Raw genomic sequence first — 18665 nt, 5'->3', positions numbered from 1 at the left:
GAAAGAGTTCCCATTGCCCTCCAAACACGTCTCACCAGCACCAACTTCCCTAAACCACTCTACCTCTCTCATCTTCCTGTATTGCTTCTCTTTCCTCCCACTGTCTCTCCAATCTCCACAAAACATCCACCTCAGACCTATTTTATGGATGCGTATCTGTGCATATCAGAAATAGTGTTGCACTGAATTAGGCATATGGTCTAGATTCAGAGTGGTAAGTGATAAATACAGCAAAAACAAATGCCAAGGGCAGCCCTTTTAATGATACTGAACTTTTCCAGTGTATAGATTAGTAGTATCCACAGCGGCAAACTACCTGATTTTCTATACACATGCACTTTTAACTTGTAAATACTTCTACCCCAATAGATATGGGCTTGATGAACTTGACACTGAATGCTCTGCAGCCTTTACTTCAATGCTGGATTGAAGGGAAATCATTCCATATCCCACTGCTAGATTCCCTGCTCACCAATACATTCATACTGCATTAGCTTTTCAGATAGGATGCAACAGCTTTATACAATGAGCTTGATTCTTTCCTTGCAGCTCTGTAATAGCCATGACAGGCAGAAGACAGAAAATACTCTGCCCTAGGGTAGTGCAGTAATGCTTCTGGCAGCCAAATTGTCCCTAGAGCTGGGCAGAGCCCCTCAGGAGCTTGTCTAATTCATACTTAAACCATCTAGAGCAACCCAGAAACCAGGAGGAACAGGAGATGTGAATCCCTGTGTCTCCAGCTTCTTGTTTGGCTGCACACATTGCAAAATGCACAGAATCAAGCCCTATAATGTTTGTATTCACACGAATATAGAAATACACCGCTGTGAAGTGAAACAAATTTATTTTTCTGTTCTTTTAATTACTAAAAGAAAGGATAGAGGAAAAGCTTTCTGTATGGTCTCTACAGAATTTTTGCGTTGTTCATGATTGATGGCTTTCTGCCTGATCACTTTGTGCTCACTTGGAAAACTGAGGATAGACACAAGAATTTACCTCAGCTTCTCTGCAAGATAGGAGGGGAGAAGTAGTATGCACAGTGCTTGAAAGCACAAAATACAGCTTTACTGCCAGTTAACAGTGGTAAGGCACCATTATGTAATGCTAACAGAGGTGCACAGAGACATTCCTGTCCTTTGAATCTGATGCTAACCCATAAGTCTTCCCATTCACTATCACTTTTGGTTTATATGATGAAACTGAATTTCATCACCAAAGTCAGCAAGTAGCTACTGGGGGGTGGGGGGAAGCAGCCTAAGAATGAATCAAAGTTCAGGGAAGTTAAAGTATAAATTCACTGTTCACTCATGAGGCTTTTAATCATACGTTTAAAAAGCAGACATCTGTTAATTGCATTCAGTATTTTGTGAGAACTACAGAATTTAGATGTATACAAACCCACTCTAACTTCCTTTCTTAGGCATAACAAGTGGTATTTCAACCCTGTGGTCACAAACAAAAGCTAGAATTTACTTCCATTTTGTCTGACCAATACTTTAAAAAAACCAACAGATCAGTTGCAATGATCTAGACCAAGTCATATGTCACAGCAGCAACCAGCTATTGCAACACAGAATTCAGCAGGGCTGTGCAAGCCCCTCTAGAAACTCTGTTCTTCCACGCAGCTACTCTGGCGTGAACCAAACCTCTGCTGCCACACAAGGCTAGGCTTCTGAGCTAGTCAGTCTGTAGGCAGAAGAATATGATGTGTAAAAGTCACTGCTATGGCATATCCTCAGGTTTGGTTTGCTGACACACTGAAATAATGGCTAAAGAGAAAAATAATTTCTCTCTTTAGAGAGAAAGAGGCTTAGGCTGTTGGTTTTATATCTTTAGAAAACTATATCAAAGCTATTTGCAATGAAGGACACGTGCCAGTGCAGTACATATGACGTATACCTGTCAGGTAAACAAATATCTTGGCTTCACCTTTAAAAAAAAAAGGCAACAACCTCCCCCCTAGAAAGAACAATAGAGACAAACCAAAGTTCCTGATAACAGCTCCAAGACCAAGAAAGCACAGTAAATGCCTCCTGCAATTAGCAACATTTTAATAAAAGTAAAATAATATTCAGGTGTAGGTCCTTTACTTTGAAGGTGTATTTCAGCTAAAAAACTGAACTATCAGCTCTGAATTATCTGAGGCTATTGGGCACAGTGGTGTATTGGAAGCTCCACTCAAAAAACCTCACATACTTGCTTTGCAAGGCAAGACACCCTCATACACAAAGGCTAAAACTCAGTCCTGAGTCTGTGTGTTGTAGAGATAAACTCTTATTACTTAATTTCATCCTTAATGCAGGCAACCCAGGAGTTACATCTCCAGAGAACCTGTGTTGACTACACTTTGCTGTGCAGCAGCTGGAGAATGTGGGAGAGCCCTGCTGATGGCAAACTCAAGAGTATTCTCTGAAGTTAGCATTCTCCTACATGGTTGTCCACCTCCTGTGGCGAGCCAAGTGGAGCCAGCCACACTGTCTTACCACCTGTGGATTCTTGTCTGTCTACAGAAATATTTGTCTGGTTATTAAAGGGCAATTTCCCAGTTCCAGCTTGATCAGTGCAAAACATATCTTTGGTTGCATTGTGGTTAAGTCCAATATGTAGGATACACACATACATTGCCTCATTTAATAGGAGCCTTATCTTGGGATTTATTAAATAGATGAGCTCACTGGAGAAGAACTCCTATTAAACCAGGAAAAAAAGGGGGGGAAGGGAGCAGGGACCAGAGGAGAAAAACCCAGTAACCTTTAATTGTCATACTAGCAAATAATGCTGGCCAGCTTACTACTGTACCTTTCTAAATGCAGTAATACATGTTCACTGATTGACCTTGCTGCTGCATTTATAACTGTTTTAATTTTGGCATTTTCCATCAGTTACTTTGGCTCTTTTATGTAAGCAAACAGATTGTAGCAGGAACTCGCATACTAATGTCTGAGGGATGTAAGAGACAACTTCACTAACCTGTCTCGTTTGGGAGGTGAATCTTATTTCTGGCTTTCCTTATGAGCAGTATGCACTCTTTAGGATTGACTAACAGTGAGACATCCTGAAAATATAGACCCTAGAAGTATCTGTTCCATGTTATAAGTTTCACTGCTGATACTATTATTAGGGAGGAAGCACTGTGGGGAAGTTACAGTTCCAAACATTACCCGGGTTAGCAAGGCATAGGGAAAACAAGATTATCTGCGGGCTTATAGGAACTCTATCTGCAATGCCATTTACTTTCCACAGAGAGTGCTTCATAAAAATACTACTTTAAGCAAGATGAACTCAGTGCAGCAAGACTTTTTAAAGTAATAACTAGCAGTAGGAACAATCTCTGCCAGAGAAGAGCAAGCTTGTTCCTGCTTTCTTAAATTTGGGTATTGCCAGAGGGGAAGTGATGCACATTTTGTGCTTTTGAACAACATGAATCTATTTGTAGATTGGTGTATTTAATAGTAGATAATTAGAAAATAATTAAGATATGCCCAGAGACATTGAGTATTTGATTTTAAATCAAAAGCTGAACTTAGCAAGTACAATCCTGTTAATTATAGCTTCTCAGTAATCAAATTGATTGTCTAGGCAGTTGCCTGATCCACACTTCTGTCCTTTGTATCTCTCAGTCACAATGTGTTTTATTATTAATGTCTCTGTCAGCTAGTGAAGTGTTTTATCTGAATGTGGCACAGAGTAAATACCTTGTCCAGGGTTATACAAGAAAACCGTCAAGAGTCGAGTCTCTGACACTTGAGTCCTGTTTGAGTGAATTAGCTAACAGATCCTCCCATCCATATGCTTAATAGATACAAATGTTGACATTCATTAGAATTTACCTAAGAACCCATCTGCTTCTAGCCTTGTGATAGACAGGAGTACATTCATCAAACAGGTTTTTTTAGCAGATTTCATATTTGACAGCTTATTACCACAACAGTAGCAAACATTCAGTAGCCAGCACGCTGGACACTATAGGGAAAAGCCAAAAGGACTTTCTGATGCACTAGCGCCAACCAAAACATAACAAGAAGGATTAAAGTATTGATCTAAACCCTGAGGCTACAAAATAAGGACCACCTCTTCCAACTGCATATAGAAACAACACAATTTTCTTGTATAGAAACAAATGGACCTGAAGTGCTTAAAAACACCAGCAACAATTACTGCTTTGTTAAGAAAGCATCTTACAGGTACTTACATCTTACCAGGTACTGATGGCAGCATGAACCCTCAGTTTACTTCCTGTGGGATGTCTTTTTTCTTTTGACATGTATTTAAACACCTATTTTCAATATGAAGTGAAATTTTTATCCAAAATCTATACAGCTGCTCCTACTATAGTCTAGTATGACTTGGATACATGAAAGCAGGAAAATGCACTTGACTGTCTTTAAGTGAATTAATTAAAGTTAATTAAACCTCCATGTGGATATTTTTGTTTTTAATCCAAGTGAGCTTCATTTCATTAACTCTGTTTCACTCCTTTAAAGCAATTTACATACAATTAAGCCCCTTTGATTCTGAATAAGTAAGATGAGTTTAGAATAATCCACTTAACCCACTTACATTCAAGTTAATTTTCCTGGAGTGTTCTCATGTAGAAAAATTTTAACATTCTTAAAATAACATAATTCAGTTGAGTGGTATGCACACACCACTTTCATGCATATCATCTACACCTCATACAAGAAAATCAACTTTCCTTTTCATACTTACCTTTCTCACATTATAAAAGTCTCGATGGGGATTACTCTTTAGTTCTTTAAATTCTGACATTTCATTTAACATCTCATGTAAACTAAATTTAGATTCTAAGAAGTTAAGCCTCCGATGACAATATGTTTTTCTGTAAAAGAAAACAGAAAAATTAACTGTAACTTAAAACTATTTGTATTTCAAATTCAGAAAGAACTTGAAAGTTTTCACAGTAAAAACAATTTTTTTTTTAAATGAAGACCATTCTTCTTATCCTACTGGTTAACAAATATATAATTCAATATCCGATATGATTGCAGACCAAAGTTTTTAGTGGAACCTCAAACAGAACGCTGCATAACTCTGTTATGTCCTTTAAATTGTCCAAGTATTGTTATCACTGCATCCGTGCATAAACTGCTGTTCTTTTAGTAATGATGACCACAGAAAGCATAAAACCTCTAATAAAATATGGTGTCAATTATTACTACTACTACTCTGAAACTATACCTCCAATAGAGTAGATCACCTCATATGTATAAAAGAAACAACCTGTAATACAGACTTACTCACTATGGAAATAATTAAAAAAAAAAAAAATCCCTAAAGTTTATTTGCTTTTTCAATGTGAATAGAAGCAGCCAAGATAAGATCCAATATACTTGCATTTTTAATGCCTTAAAAACAGATATTGTGTAGAAATACTGTTTTTCCAAAATAATTTCTTGTGCTGCTCTTAGAAAAATCATGCTTTTTTATTCCTGCTTGCCTACTCCTCTGTCTTCGCTTTTGTCTTCTGTTACGCTTCTCATTCTATTTTTATCGAATGATATGGTTTTTCTCTTTGAAGAATTTTTCTCTTTGACTATCTGTCAATTCTTACTGAATCGACAATATTTTTGTAGCACTATTAATGCAATAGCCTTCTTTTTTCTGCTTTACTGTTGACAATCTCTCCTCAATGGGACAGAAATCCCATTATGGATTTGAAAGTCCAATTCAAACACAGTCTTACTGTATCTGATACTGATGAAGACCTGTTTGCCCGCTGCAGGAAGTCTTTGCTGGGCTATGCTATTCTGTTATTCAAGAGACCAGAAGACTGAGGAGTAGGGGTGAGATTTCACCACTTTAAGAACAGCGAAGATTAAAGAAGAATGGGTTCTTGATCTCCAAGAAGTCCCATATGTGATAGACATAAATGACAAGAAAGCACTTGCTGCAAACAGGGAAACAACACCGTATGAAGAGCTTATGCAACAGAATTACTGAGAAGACTCCTTTTGGTTTGTATGTATTTATCAGGGAGTGTGAATCAGCCTGAAGAAGCTTAATCTGAAGAAGTGAAAGGAGGAGATGATGCTCCTACATTCATAAAGGTGCTGAATGTTGTAACACGTCCTACCAAGGCCCTTCTTACTTATGGCTTCCTGATAAAGACTGTTACCAAAAGCTGCAAAGAGACGGGTCTTCAGCATGACCTTTGTTTCAAGTTTTTCCTCCTTGTCCTTTAGCCTTCTCAATACCTGTCTCTTAGAATGCAATACACTGAAACTAGAAATGCATTTACCCATTGCATACTGTAAACAAGTATACTCAAGCTAGCTTTGATTTGGAGCAGGAGTGCTGATAATGCTGGCGGAAGCACAGGCTTTTGCTCTTGAAAAAGTGCTTTGGGAATGGGAGAGTTCTTCTCAGCCCATCTGCTTTGCCAGTGCCAATGCGCAAGGCAGATATCTTATGCTGCAGGTGTCAGACACAGACTCAAAGGGGAAAGAACGCATTGGGGGTGACTACTTGTCATATTGCAAGTGATGTCTCTCAAAGGCAGAAGGACTAGGAATGCAGTGCTGGCAAGCTGGGCAAATAGTTTGGAAGAATAGTCCAGGTTCCTGCTCAAGGCCATGAGAAACCTTGACATTTCCAGTCCTCAGCTGGGAAGTAAACTTAAAAACCGGATGCACACTTTTTGTTATGTGCTGGGCAAGGGCATGCTTTGTCATGAGTATGTCAGAGATTTCCCAGGAGTTTGATGGTTCTGGGAAATTTCAGACCTATTTTGGCTGTGCATGTGTGGATCAGTTTTGCAGCACATGGGCAGTTAATTCACATCTGGAACAAATCAGACTGAATATTTATGTTGCTGAGCTGTTCTGTATGCTTTACATATGCAGGGTTTCTCTTCATGCAGCAAGAGTAGAACAGACATGAAGAAATTCCAGACAACTGTTCAAAAACCTCAAATTCAGCATAGGCCAAAACAAAATATAAAAGGTGAGGTTCAAGTTTCAGTTCCCATGCCTCAAGAAGTTTGGGTCAGATTTGACTTGAATGGGAACATTTGGCCAATTACTTGCTTTTCTGTTAACTGCTTCTCATTTTGCCATGGTTGATGCAAAGAAACTAAAGAAATGAAATACAGCAGTATGTGGGAGTTTTTTTCCCCTTTTAAGTCTTTCTGTGATGCATTAATGCTTGAGAAGGGCAAAACAAAACATTACTGTAAGTATCGCAAAAGTGAGAAGTATTAAACTAAAGATAACCATCCGCCTGAAGGAGCAGAGAAGAAAGAAAGAGAAACATACGTTGGACCATCTGCAATTAGAGCAAGAACGTGGCTCAGGTCAAGGGTATAGGTCTCCAGGTCAGGATATGGCAGACTCCGAGGCTCATTGAGTTCCATCATTTCTTTGTTATCATAAACAAAGGGAATGCCTCCTTTTATCTTGATAACGTAATCCAAATTGTCTGGAGCATCATCAAGATTGTAAGGATCTTCGTTTTCTTCTGGGGGTGAATGGAATTCTGGAAATAAAAGTTTACATTACATTTAGAAGAAATAACTTACACAAAAGGCAAATTAATTACAAAAAGGACTTTCTGCTTCTATAATGCTTCGTTTCTAACAGATCTTAATACTTTAATTAAAATCACATTTTCAGTTAATGTAAAAGATCTGTTGTTACAACACAGCTTTATTCTGACAGGCTTTAATTGCAGTCCCTCACTGAGCTAAGTGCCTACCTTAATTCAGGTATTTTACATTATTACAGTTCTCTGAACCAATGTATAAATAGATTTAATACTATTCTTTATTAATGTATGATGGCACAAGTTTCAAAATAGGTTTCCAGAAGTGTTTAAATTAGAATGGTTGAAAGTACAGTTGAGATTTTTGAGCAATAAAGCAGTTGTTGACTTCATACCCACTTCATTATTTTCCTTTCACCTTCTGACTCACTGTAGTAATTTTGGAAGTTTATATTTAGGCACACAGTAATGCAGCTGTTCTCATATTGAAACATCAGTCAGAAAGGAATAGGTTGTGCCTTACTTCTTCACCTCTGCTGTTCCCACAATCCAATGAGCTAGACTAGTGCATACATTCTAGGACTGTTTCCTCTTTCTCTCAACCATAAGGGAATATACTTCATTTACAGTAGAGCAGGAAATAATTTAAGACTCAGTGCTTCTCACTCTGACCAAGACAGTGGTTGGTTTGTAGGTTTTTTGGGGGTTGGTTTGTTTGATTGATTTTGTTGTGTTTTGATTGGGGTTTTTTAATTTGTGTTTTTTTAATTGGGGTGTGTGTTTTTTTAAAATAAGTCTTATTATTATGTTTAATTGCTTTTGAATAGAACCAAGAAGCGCAGAAGCCAGAGATAGTACAACACAACTCTAGTTTTCCCCTTGGCCTTCTGATCATGACTAAAATCAGAAAGTACCAGACACATGGCTAGGATTTGTTCAGTACAATTTTGTAATCCCTTTACAAAATTACAATACTTTTTTTCTGACACTCAGGTAAACACACATACTTCTGGGAGTATGTAAACACTCAAACATTATCACTCATGCTAGTGAATGTTCATCACTTCTTTTACAGTATCTTACTAATGCAACTAGCATAAAATGTGTCTCAACTACATTTATGTCAACAGAGCTACGTTCTTGGGATCGGTCTTATCACTGAGATTTCTTCTTTTACCTGTTCAGTTAAACCAAGATGGAAAAGTAATTAACCAGTCCTTTTATTCACCTAGAGCACCTGAATATATGTTATAAACTGATACCATTCTTATCTCTAATATTCATAACCATCCAGCTCAAACTTGTGCTAATTAAGACATTGTGTAATGAGATTTTATTATGTCGCAAGTTTAAAATCATAACTGTAAAATGTTATTAACCTAATAATAGCTTGGAAATATCTCTCTGGGAGCTGTTCCAAGATATCTTTCCTGTCTTGAATATTCAGTATACTGTTCTCTTTACACTCTTTCTGTATCACAAACGCTCAAAAACATGTTAATTCACCCTCTTTCAACCACTGAGCTAGAGGGTAATTGATTTAAAATGTCTGAGAATTGGCTAAGAATACATTCCAACAACATGGACACATCTACAGTGGCACATCTGTACAGACCAAAGGTTGCTCCTCACAGGCTAATCCAAGGACTAGCTTACAAAGAGATTAATGCACAAGCAAAGCTTTCAAGACTCAACCCACCTAAGTGACATTATCACCTAAATATCATTTGTGACATATATAGTGGGGAATATGTTCAACCTAATAAGCCTTGTTAAGAGATCAGAGTTTATTAACCCAGGCAGAATGTCCAACAAATACAACTATACAGCTTCCAGTCTGAACCTGGTAAGTGTACCATGCCTGTGAAGTTACTGACTCAGGGCTTGCTAACTGGCATGTCTGTATCATGCTTCAATTTACAATGTAGATGAGCTCATAATCCCTTTTATTTCAGCATGCCAAGATCAGAAAGAATGACTTTTCACTATAAACCGTATCCATGTATCTTTCTCCTGGAGGAACACAAGTATACTACTTACCATCCATTTTGCTGAAAAAAAAAAAAATAAATTAAATGAGCATCTAGTATGTTTTTTTATCTTTTGACAGCTTCAAAGTTTCAGATTAGACATGGCATTTATAACTTGGGTCTGTCAGTGATTCTCCACTACTTACTAACAGAATAAATTACAGAGGCAGCGGGGGAAAAAAAAAAAAAAAAAGGGATCACAAAAATCCAAGTTAACTTTACTACAGCAGTGCACAGGTTTAATTCTATATTTTAAAAAGAACAACAAGGATATTCACCTGGATACACTTCATCTTCAACTTTCCATTTTTCATCTTGCATGCTACATAAATACTGAGATGTTGTTCTTGGGAAGCGATGGTAAGCAAGACGTGAATACTTTTCTCGAATGAGAAGAGCTTTCACCAGGCTCTTGGCAGCTTGTTCATAATCATCAACCGTAACCTGAAAGGAAAGCTTGGATAAATACTGACAAAAATAAATCAGCAGTTTTAGCAACAAACTGAATCCACACCGGTAACAAGGAGACTGAATTTCCAGAAACATAAGTATATGTGTCTTGACCATAAGGATCTTACCCAAGGTCTCAGGAAGCCAGTGACAGAAGCAGAGTCCAAATACAATGCGCAAGACATACACACAATTTTTCTTCTCCTACCATACATTACCCATTTATTTAATGCCTGATTATGGTTTTATCTATTCAATTTATTTTTTTATGATAAAAAGTATAAAACAACCTGACCTTGACTTTAACTGTTTTACAAATCAGTGTGTTCACAAAGCAGTTTACAGTCTGTTGCAGAGAGCCATAATATACTAGCATTTCTTTATACATCAGCAGCTTGTGGTTAGGGAATTTTTTTTCCCCCTAGATACAGATAAGGGGAGGGGGGGGGGAAGTTTCTTACCCCTGCACAGTAGTCCCCACTAATTGAAACTCTCTGAAACTCTGGTACATCATATGGCACTTGGACTGGTAGAAAAGCACTTGGAAGAACTGGCGTTGCAGGTGACAGAACAGGATTGGCCGATGGTGCTTTCCACTCCTGAGAGGGAATTTGTAATGACAAAGACTGGGATCGAATCATCTTGAAACTTTTCTTCCTGCGAATTTATGGTATAAAGCATAAAATAAGCCATGGTATAAAACATTAAATACACTGGAAAACTGATTACAGCAAAGAAATCACCCTCTAAGAAGTTTTATAAATGAAATCTCTCATACCACAAGAAAAACATTGGTCACAAAGTATTTGTGCTTTTAGCTTTTTTTTCCTATTTACATTTCACATGATACATGCTACACACAATTGCACTTACCTTCCACATAAATACAATATGCCATAATTTATTTACAGTCATTGTGAGATGCCCTAAGGTTTCTTTTGTTTCACTTATTACAAATTCAGTTTCAGCGAGTCACTGTACAGAAGGAAAATGCAATCACTGTGCTTACTTTAGTAAGAGTTGATTCTTAGAGACTGGTAGCATCAGAATTCATGAAGTATCAGGCAGAAACAAGTGAACATTACATATGACAAGTTGTTATAAGTTATCATGCTATTACACACACTTTTCATTCTTCCCAAAACATGCAGAATTTGAAAACAAGACAATACATCCAAATTTCATATATAGCCATTCAGTTAAACTTGTAAGAAAACGGATGTGCACAGAGGCAGTGTTTGATGAGACTTGAGCAAAAGGCTAATATTGGTTATCAGAGTAATAACATAACATGGCTTTGATATGCAAGTCCATTCCTCCTCTCAGGGCACGAAATGTCTAATCCCCATAGGTATAAAAACTTTTGCCCTTTCTCAGCAAAACTGTAGTGGATGTGTACCTTAGACAAACCAGCTAAAAAAGAATGCTGTATTTTTCAGTGAAGTATTTGTAATACCTCGAGTGAAATTTTGGAATTTCTAAGGATTTAATTAGTTTTCCCTACTCAGTTGAAATGCATTTTAAATATTCATATAATAAATAAATACAATGTTATAGACTACCTGTGATACCACTTTCTTTTGCACTGTGGATATACTCCCTCCTTTTATAGACTAGATGTCTGTTGTGGCTGTGTGGAGAAACCATCCCAGGAGGTCCAGCAACTCAAAGAGGGTAGGTCCTACTCCCCTGTACGGATACCTGTATGGACCAGTATTTCAGCTATTTGGAGTAAGCATTCTTCTGCTCAAGAGAGAGGATGTAGAGGGAACACACTAGGGGCCACCCTGTGGTTTTTATCTGCATGACTATGGAGAAGACATGAGGAAATGGGATGGAAAAATCCACCTTGACCCTAGAGGCATGGGTACATGAGTTGCAAGGAAAAACAATCACTCAAGGGGGTTCTTCCAGGAAAATTGCTGCTCCAGTTTTCAGTGGGCAGTACCCTAGACAGGGTAGAAGGGCTGATCTTACTCCTGATTGTAATGAAGGAACTCCTGACTCATATTTACAAGAAGTGTGTAATGAATACTATGACCAGGACTAGAGGGCCCCTGCCTCCAGCCGGTGGAAGAAAGGGACAAGCAGGTTTACTGGACTGTGTGGATTTGATGGCCTGGCACATCAGACCCACAGGAATATAAGGCTCTAGTGAACACGGGCTCACAGTGTGCCCTAACGCCATCAAGCTATAAAGGGCCAGAACCCATCTGTATTTCTGGAGTGACGGGGGGAGTTGGCTGAGGAGCACACATCGCTGCTTGAGGACTGGCTGGGTATCAGTCAGCAGGTGGTGGGCGGTTGCATCACATGTTTTTCCTGGGTTTTGGTTTTTTTCTCTCTTTGTTGTTTTTCTTTTCATTACAATTTATTATTATTATTTTATTTCAACCCTTAAACTGTTCTCGTCTCAACCCACAAGCTTTCCTACTTTTGTCCTTCTGATTCTCTCCCCCATCCCACCAGGGGGAAGGGGGAAGCAAGCGCTTGTTGTGGTGCTTAGTTACCGACTGGGGTTAAACCACAACAATGCCAAAACCTTAAAATGTTAGTAAGAACCACCTTCAAAGAAAAAGGAATACTGGAATACTCTCTGGAGGTTGCATATTACTTCTGTGACATTCTGAAGAATAAGAACATGCAGTGCTGGTACGATTAATACACTATGACTAAATGCCATCCTCTCTTAAGTACTTGTAGCCACCTTTGAAATCAGTAAGAAATTTTTGAAAGGCAGTGTTGGATCAACTGCAACTGAAAACAACATAAGTTTTACTCGTGTAACTGTCCTTGAAGTACACTTCAGTCCTTTAAGACGGGGATGAATACTTGTCCTGTTCCCCCATGTAAACAACATACATAGAATATCCCACTTCCCACAGTTAAACCTGTACAAAACTTGAGGTACAGTTTGTCAGAACATATTTCTGTAAGACAATTTCCCAAATTAAAAGTGAAACTTATTAGTTCAGGAGGAAAGATATACCAAATAGTTGTTTGAATGAAAACATCTAGTTTTCCCTTCTGTGCTTGTTTATGTCTATGAACATGCCAACTGGGAAACCCACTTGCACAATTCAAAACCAAAAGTCTCAGCCTGTATCATCAGTGTGTCACACCTTAGTTTAACTAAATTGACTCTTCTCCCTTCTGTTCCAGAAATATGATGCCAAACGTTGCCCAACTGATTGTATCCAGCTAACCAGGTACAAGCGTTTAGGTATCACCCTCAATTGTTTGCCTGCTTTTTGAAGAGTCTGTACACATCCAAGCCATTTGGTGTCAGACGGCTGCTGAGCTCGTGTGACTCTAGGAAATAGTCAAGCCAGTCCACTGAGGTTAAGATACTGGAACAGCCTGACATCAGGCTAAGGGTACCTCTCTCTCAGAGGAAAAATCATAAATCAAATCAAGTTTGTCTTCATTAAATTCACAGGTAACCTAAAGGTGGACTGTACTGTTTTTTGGGACAAAACTCAAAGTGTGTGCTTTTATGGCTGACAGTGGTTAGATTTTATTTCTGTGAGTTAAGGAAACCTACAAATAACCTCATTATGCCAATACCACTTTTCATCTTCTCCCTTGATGTTAAATGTCAAGTCTTTACTTTCATCTATTTTTACAGAGACTAAAAGTATCATACCATTGTAATCTTCCCTGTGTTAAAATTTTCCTCTTCTCTGCATGAAACTAGAATTAAGGGGGAGGGGGCGGGGAAGTGTTTAGTTTTCTGACTCTTTTTACATTAAAGAGTCTTACGGTTGTATTCACTTCTACCCAGCTAAGCTGTTTGCTAAAATTGCATAAGCAGTATCTATGCTATTGCTGGAAACACAGCTGAGACAACCTCACCAATCCAAGCTCCCTAGGGCCTATCCCCACACCTTCTACATAGCATGAAAGGACATCACACAGGTGCCCTTGGTACCTGCTGTTGACCTTTCTCCTGAAGTAATATGGGGCAGAATGTTATTTGCCAGATATTTCAATATTAACTCAAACACCTTTTAAAAACTATTTTCCACTAAGAAAGCAACCACTGAACAAACCTTTTAGCTGTTTCGACAGACTGCTGTTCTGCCAGCTCCTTCTGCAGTTCCCTTTCCTTGGCCTCTTTCTGCCCAATAGGGCAGTCTTCAGGCACGGTGAATAGTGACAAGGCATCTTTGCTGTCTTCTTCTCGAAGAACTTTAGCAAATACCTTCTCTGCTAGAAGTCGCACATGCTCATCAACTTCAGAGATATTCAGCTTTGGAAACTGTCTGGGCATCTCGGCTAATAAGGAAGACAGTTGACAAAGTTATAACTAGAAGAAGAATAGAGATATGCGAGAGACTGGGGTTTTTTTTATTGGTATGCCTATCAAAATTAAGAGCTTCAACCAAAAGCAGAATAAAGTACAACAGCTATGCAAAATTTAAACTAGTACGCAGCACACAAGAGCCACAGGCATCCACTGAGCGTCTTTACTTGTGAAGCCATGACAATTTGTGAACTGGGAACTTCTTGGTATACTCATGAAAACTCCTAAGATATGTATGTACAGATTTGCCATTAGATTCTACTTACTTGCATAATCAGATAGACTATTATTTGCAATATAATTTATACTTAGCTGTACGTACCTGCACTTAACTTGGAAGTCACGTTCACTCAGTTGCCTGCCTTCTTCCCGGCTCAGTGACTTCAAACCAATTTTAGAGCCACAAGCGAGTTAGAAAAGAAGGTTGCACATTTCTACCTCACCCCATCCTTTCCACAAATAAGAAAACCATGGAACTGCTGTGAAGTAAAATGGTTGCACAACAGGAGCAAATATGATGTAGTTAACTCAGTAATTTGTTTTTTTTCCCATTTGTTTTCAGTAGTTCATATTCTGCTTTTGTATGTGGGAAGCAGATAGGATATGGACTTCAATTTCTACTTGGCATTTAAATATTATTTTTCTAAAAAAATACATTTTCTTTTTTAAATTTTTATTTAAATAGCCTTTCATCACAAAATATTCCCATTTTGTTATAGCAGCACTACTGAAAATACAATTGTTAGTGTTTCTTCCGTAGTTTCATGGCTTTCTTTATATTTCATTCTCATACAATCCAAAATTGGAATTCTGACATATCTGGTAGCATTCAGGAGGGAAAAAAAAAAAAATACAGTGCTTGTAAGCTACTGACCAGCATTATTTATTATGTACTATAAAGCTTTTTGAATGCCTTCAGTATGATGGAGTTTGTAACAAATAAGATTAAATCCTTATTACATGAGTTAAAAATAGCAATGAACATGTCACAACAAATGGATCCAAGCACCGCCAGAATGTGAAGTCTGGGTCTAAAACTGACATTTCAGAATCCTTTTTGGTTACAAACATGCAAACATATTTTATAAGATGGTATTCATTTAAGTAACAATGTATGCTGAAAGTCAGCGTGGAGCATGGCAGTTTTTAATCACTTTCGGCGTAACTTATCAGGGCCCCCATTACAGTGTTTCTGTAGGCATGCTGCAAGTTTCACATGTTGATATGTGACCCTTTTGATATGTGATCCTGTTGTTTTCAGCCTAAAAGATTCTAATTAATGTCCACCTGTTTTCACACTTGCTTTGAGAACACTTTTGCTTTTATTCTAAAAGCAAATATAGTATGAAAAGGTGACAAGAGATATATTGGACCATAACATGGCAATTTAGTGATCATCCACATTATTTTGCGTTCTTATTTTGTAAGAACCAATTCACAGCCCAGTGGAAAAATGCCACTGGTTTTAAAGAATTGCAGATCTGACTCTATGCAGTTTTTCCTGCCTGGAGACTATTTGTTTTGTGATTAGTATTAAGTCTTCAGAAAATGAAGTATAACTACATAAGAAATACAAAAATACATACACCTTTAGCTGAATGATTCGATGACAATGCACTACAATGTCTTAGAAGCATCCAAACTTAGATGGTTTCTCAATTTCAAACCTCAGTGAAGTCATGGGAGCCTTTCCACTGACCTCAATGAACACAGTTGTCAGCAACAGTAACTGCCATACATACAGTTGCCAGCAACAGGGGCCTTTTTGGCCACTTCAGCCAGGCAAGAACAGTCTTTATAGCTACTAGACTATAGTAAGAGTGCCAGCAGTAATAATAAAATGGGGAATAATAATATTTCTTCTGCTGCTCAGAAATTTTAATTAAAAATCAGCAATTAAAGTCTTTTCAGTACTAGCCGACTGGGACAGGGGGAAAAAAAAAAAATCAATCAGTTGTATGTTTATCATTGGCTGAGCATTTTCCTAGTATAAATGAACTTTTTCTTAGAGAATTGTGATCAGAAACAGAAAAGCAGTAGGAAATACATTACATGAGAAATCATACTGTGTTTTAAATCATTACAATAAGATAGTGAAGAGTTGGAATGTATAGATAGATACAAGTACAATCCTCTACTGAGACCAAAGGTTTTTTTTCTTTTTTACAGAACCTGCTCTCATGTTTTCTGCTCAAGCAGATGAGAGACTAAGGCACAAAACACTTTGAAAGGTAGGTTCACTCACATCACTGCTAGCTTATGTCACTGAAATGAGTTTAATAAACCTAAAGTAGTCATGAGGCACTTCATGCAATACTCATACAAGCTGTGCCATCCTGAACTGGAAGAGGGATGAGGATACTGTATCCAGTACCCTTCTATAGAAGTGCTGTCCTTTACCCAAGGTGAGCGACTGGGAAAGCAACAACTAGACATCTTAATGGGATGGGGAGGGTGTATGAATGCCATCCAGCAACCAATATACGTGCTTTTCCTAGATCTCTCTCTCACAGGAAGACTGCTTTGATTACTCTTTAGTCCCTTGTGGAAGAAAAATAGCTATTTCTCTTGAAACATAGTGCATAAAAAATGCTGGAGTGATTATTTAAAAAGAAATGATTGATCAGGAATTTAATGGGCTTGAATAAGTAATGAGCAACACGCCACGAAAACAACAACCGCCGCGTCCAAGCCTGCCGGAGGGTCAGCTGGCGGCGCGGGGAGCCGCATCCTGCCGCCACCGCGAGCAGGTGGAGCAGGGCCGGGCGCGGGGCCCAGCCCGCGGGCGCTCCCTCCGCGGAGCCCCGGCCGCGGCCGCTCAGGGTCCGTCCCCGCCGGGGCAGCGGCCAAGGTCACCACCCCCCCGGGCCAGCCCGGCAGGGCGCTGCCTCCTGCCTCGGGACTTACCTAGCGCCCCAGGGAAAGCCATGCTGGGGCAGGGCCGGGCCCCGCCAGCGGCGCTCCCGCCGGCTGGAGCGACTCTGTCAGAAGCCGCCAGAGGAGGAGGAGATGGAGGGAGGGAGGGAGGGAGGGAGGAGGAGCTGCTCCCGCCAGATGCCGCCGCTCCCCTCTGCCGCATTCACCCGCCGGCCGGCCGCCCCGGTACCGCAGTGCCGCGCCACCCCTTCCCCAGCCCTTTATGGCCGCCGCGTCCCCCGGGCGGAGGAGCCCGCTCGCCGCGCCCCCGACCCCGCCGGGGAGGCCAGCTGCCTCCTGGGTGGCAGCATCGCGGCCCCGGGCGGCTCCGCAGCAGGTGGGGCCGGGGGCAGGCGGGTAGGAGGGCGCTGGGGCGGGGGGTGGCGGGCACGAGGTGCAGCCTCCTGCCGGGCCAAGCGCCAGCCGCAAGGGCAACCCTCGCCCCCCTGCCCCGCGGGTTCCGGCGGGGCGAGGGGGGGCTGCCCCGCCCCGCCCAGTCCAGTCCGGGCGCTGGGGGCGAGCGGCGCGGGGGGCCGTTAACGGTCGCCCTGACGGGGCGGGGCGAGGAGGGGCGCGCGCCCTGTCCGTACCTCTCTGAGGAGACGCCCGGGGCGGCCGGGGCTGTTTCTTTCGGCGGGAGGCAGCCGTCCCGGGCGCTGTCCGGCGCCGCTCGGCCCGCAGCTGCACCTGCGGCGACGGGAGTGGCAGGGGCAGGGACGGCGCCTCCCCCGCGGGGCCGTGGCCTCAGTGGGAACCGGGGGAAGCCTTCCTCCCCTGCGCCGCGGCGGCCCCTTCGCCGGCGGAGGTTTCAAGACAGAAGTCGCGCTGTCACATGTCTCCTCGCCGGCGTGGGAGGGAGCTACCCGGGGCGCGCCGCCCCGGCCCGGCCCCGGCCTCGGCCCACCTCAGCCCGCCTGAGCTCGCCTCAGCTGCGGGGTGGCCGGCGCGGGACGCCCCAGGGAGTGCTGCCTTCGTAAGCGCTTCTTTCAGAACTCCTCCGCAAAAAGCGCCTTGATGTAGAAAACTTTGGTTTGAGATCAGAACGTCGTGAGGCTGGTGCAAAGATGACGCCCGATAAGTAAGTTTGCTGACGATGTATCCCTATCAGAAGTGTTTCAACAATGATCGTCCTTTAGTGTAGCGACACGATTCACGTGCTCGTATATATTAAAAAAAAAAAAAGGGAAATAAAATTACCGGGTAAAGAGCCCAAGACAAATAACTGAAGATCAAAACAAGCATGACTCAGCAGGAATGAGGATCTTAACATGTAAAATAATTTGACCTTATTTTGAGAGATTCCGGGCCCTGAAGCTGAAAGGTTTAGAGACGTTTATGGTAAATTTGGGTTACAATACTTGGGAGTCTAATCTGAAGACATTTAAATATATAAGTATCTTTACAGTGCAGGGAAGCACTGGGAACTTAGCAACTGAAGAACAAGGTCCCTTCCGTAAAAAAGA

The 18665-nt window shown here is 40.6% G+C and overlaps 1 protein-coding gene across 1 annotated transcript in view; it reads right to left on the bottom strand.

Moving 5' to 3' along the window:
- Nucleotides 1-16755, bottom strand: part of AMPD3 (adenosine monophosphate deaminase 3) — a gene marked incomplete at its 3' end in the record, with an annotated part of 31221 nt that extends 14466 nt beyond the window's left edge. The window contains exons 1-6 of the mRNA XM_082000857.1: nucleotides 16687-16755; nucleotides 14033-14258; nucleotides 10442-10637; nucleotides 9809-9974; nucleotides 7275-7494; nucleotides 4711-4840 (exon numbers count right to left, since the gene is read on the bottom strand). Of these exons, the coding sequence (XP_081856983.1) occupies nucleotides 4711-4840; nucleotides 7275-7494; nucleotides 9809-9974; nucleotides 10442-10637; nucleotides 14033-14253 (933 nt within the window). The 5' untranslated portion in view covers nucleotides 14254-14258; nucleotides 16687-16755. The remainder of the gene's footprint in view (nucleotides 1-4710; nucleotides 4841-7274; nucleotides 7495-9808; nucleotides 9975-10441; nucleotides 10638-14032; nucleotides 14259-16686) is intronic.
- Nucleotides 16756-18665: the final 1910 nt, after the last annotated feature.

Source organism: Phaethon aethereus (genome assembly GCF_964289735.1).
Source record: "Phaethon aethereus genome assembly, chromosome: 5".
In the NCBI taxonomy this organism is placed as follows: domain Eukaryota; kingdom Metazoa; phylum Chordata; class Aves; order Phaethontiformes; family Phaethontidae; genus Phaethon; species Phaethon aethereus.
The sequence above is the reverse complement of the archived record's forward strand: the minus strand, read 5'-3'. Positions and strand labels throughout refer to the sequence as shown.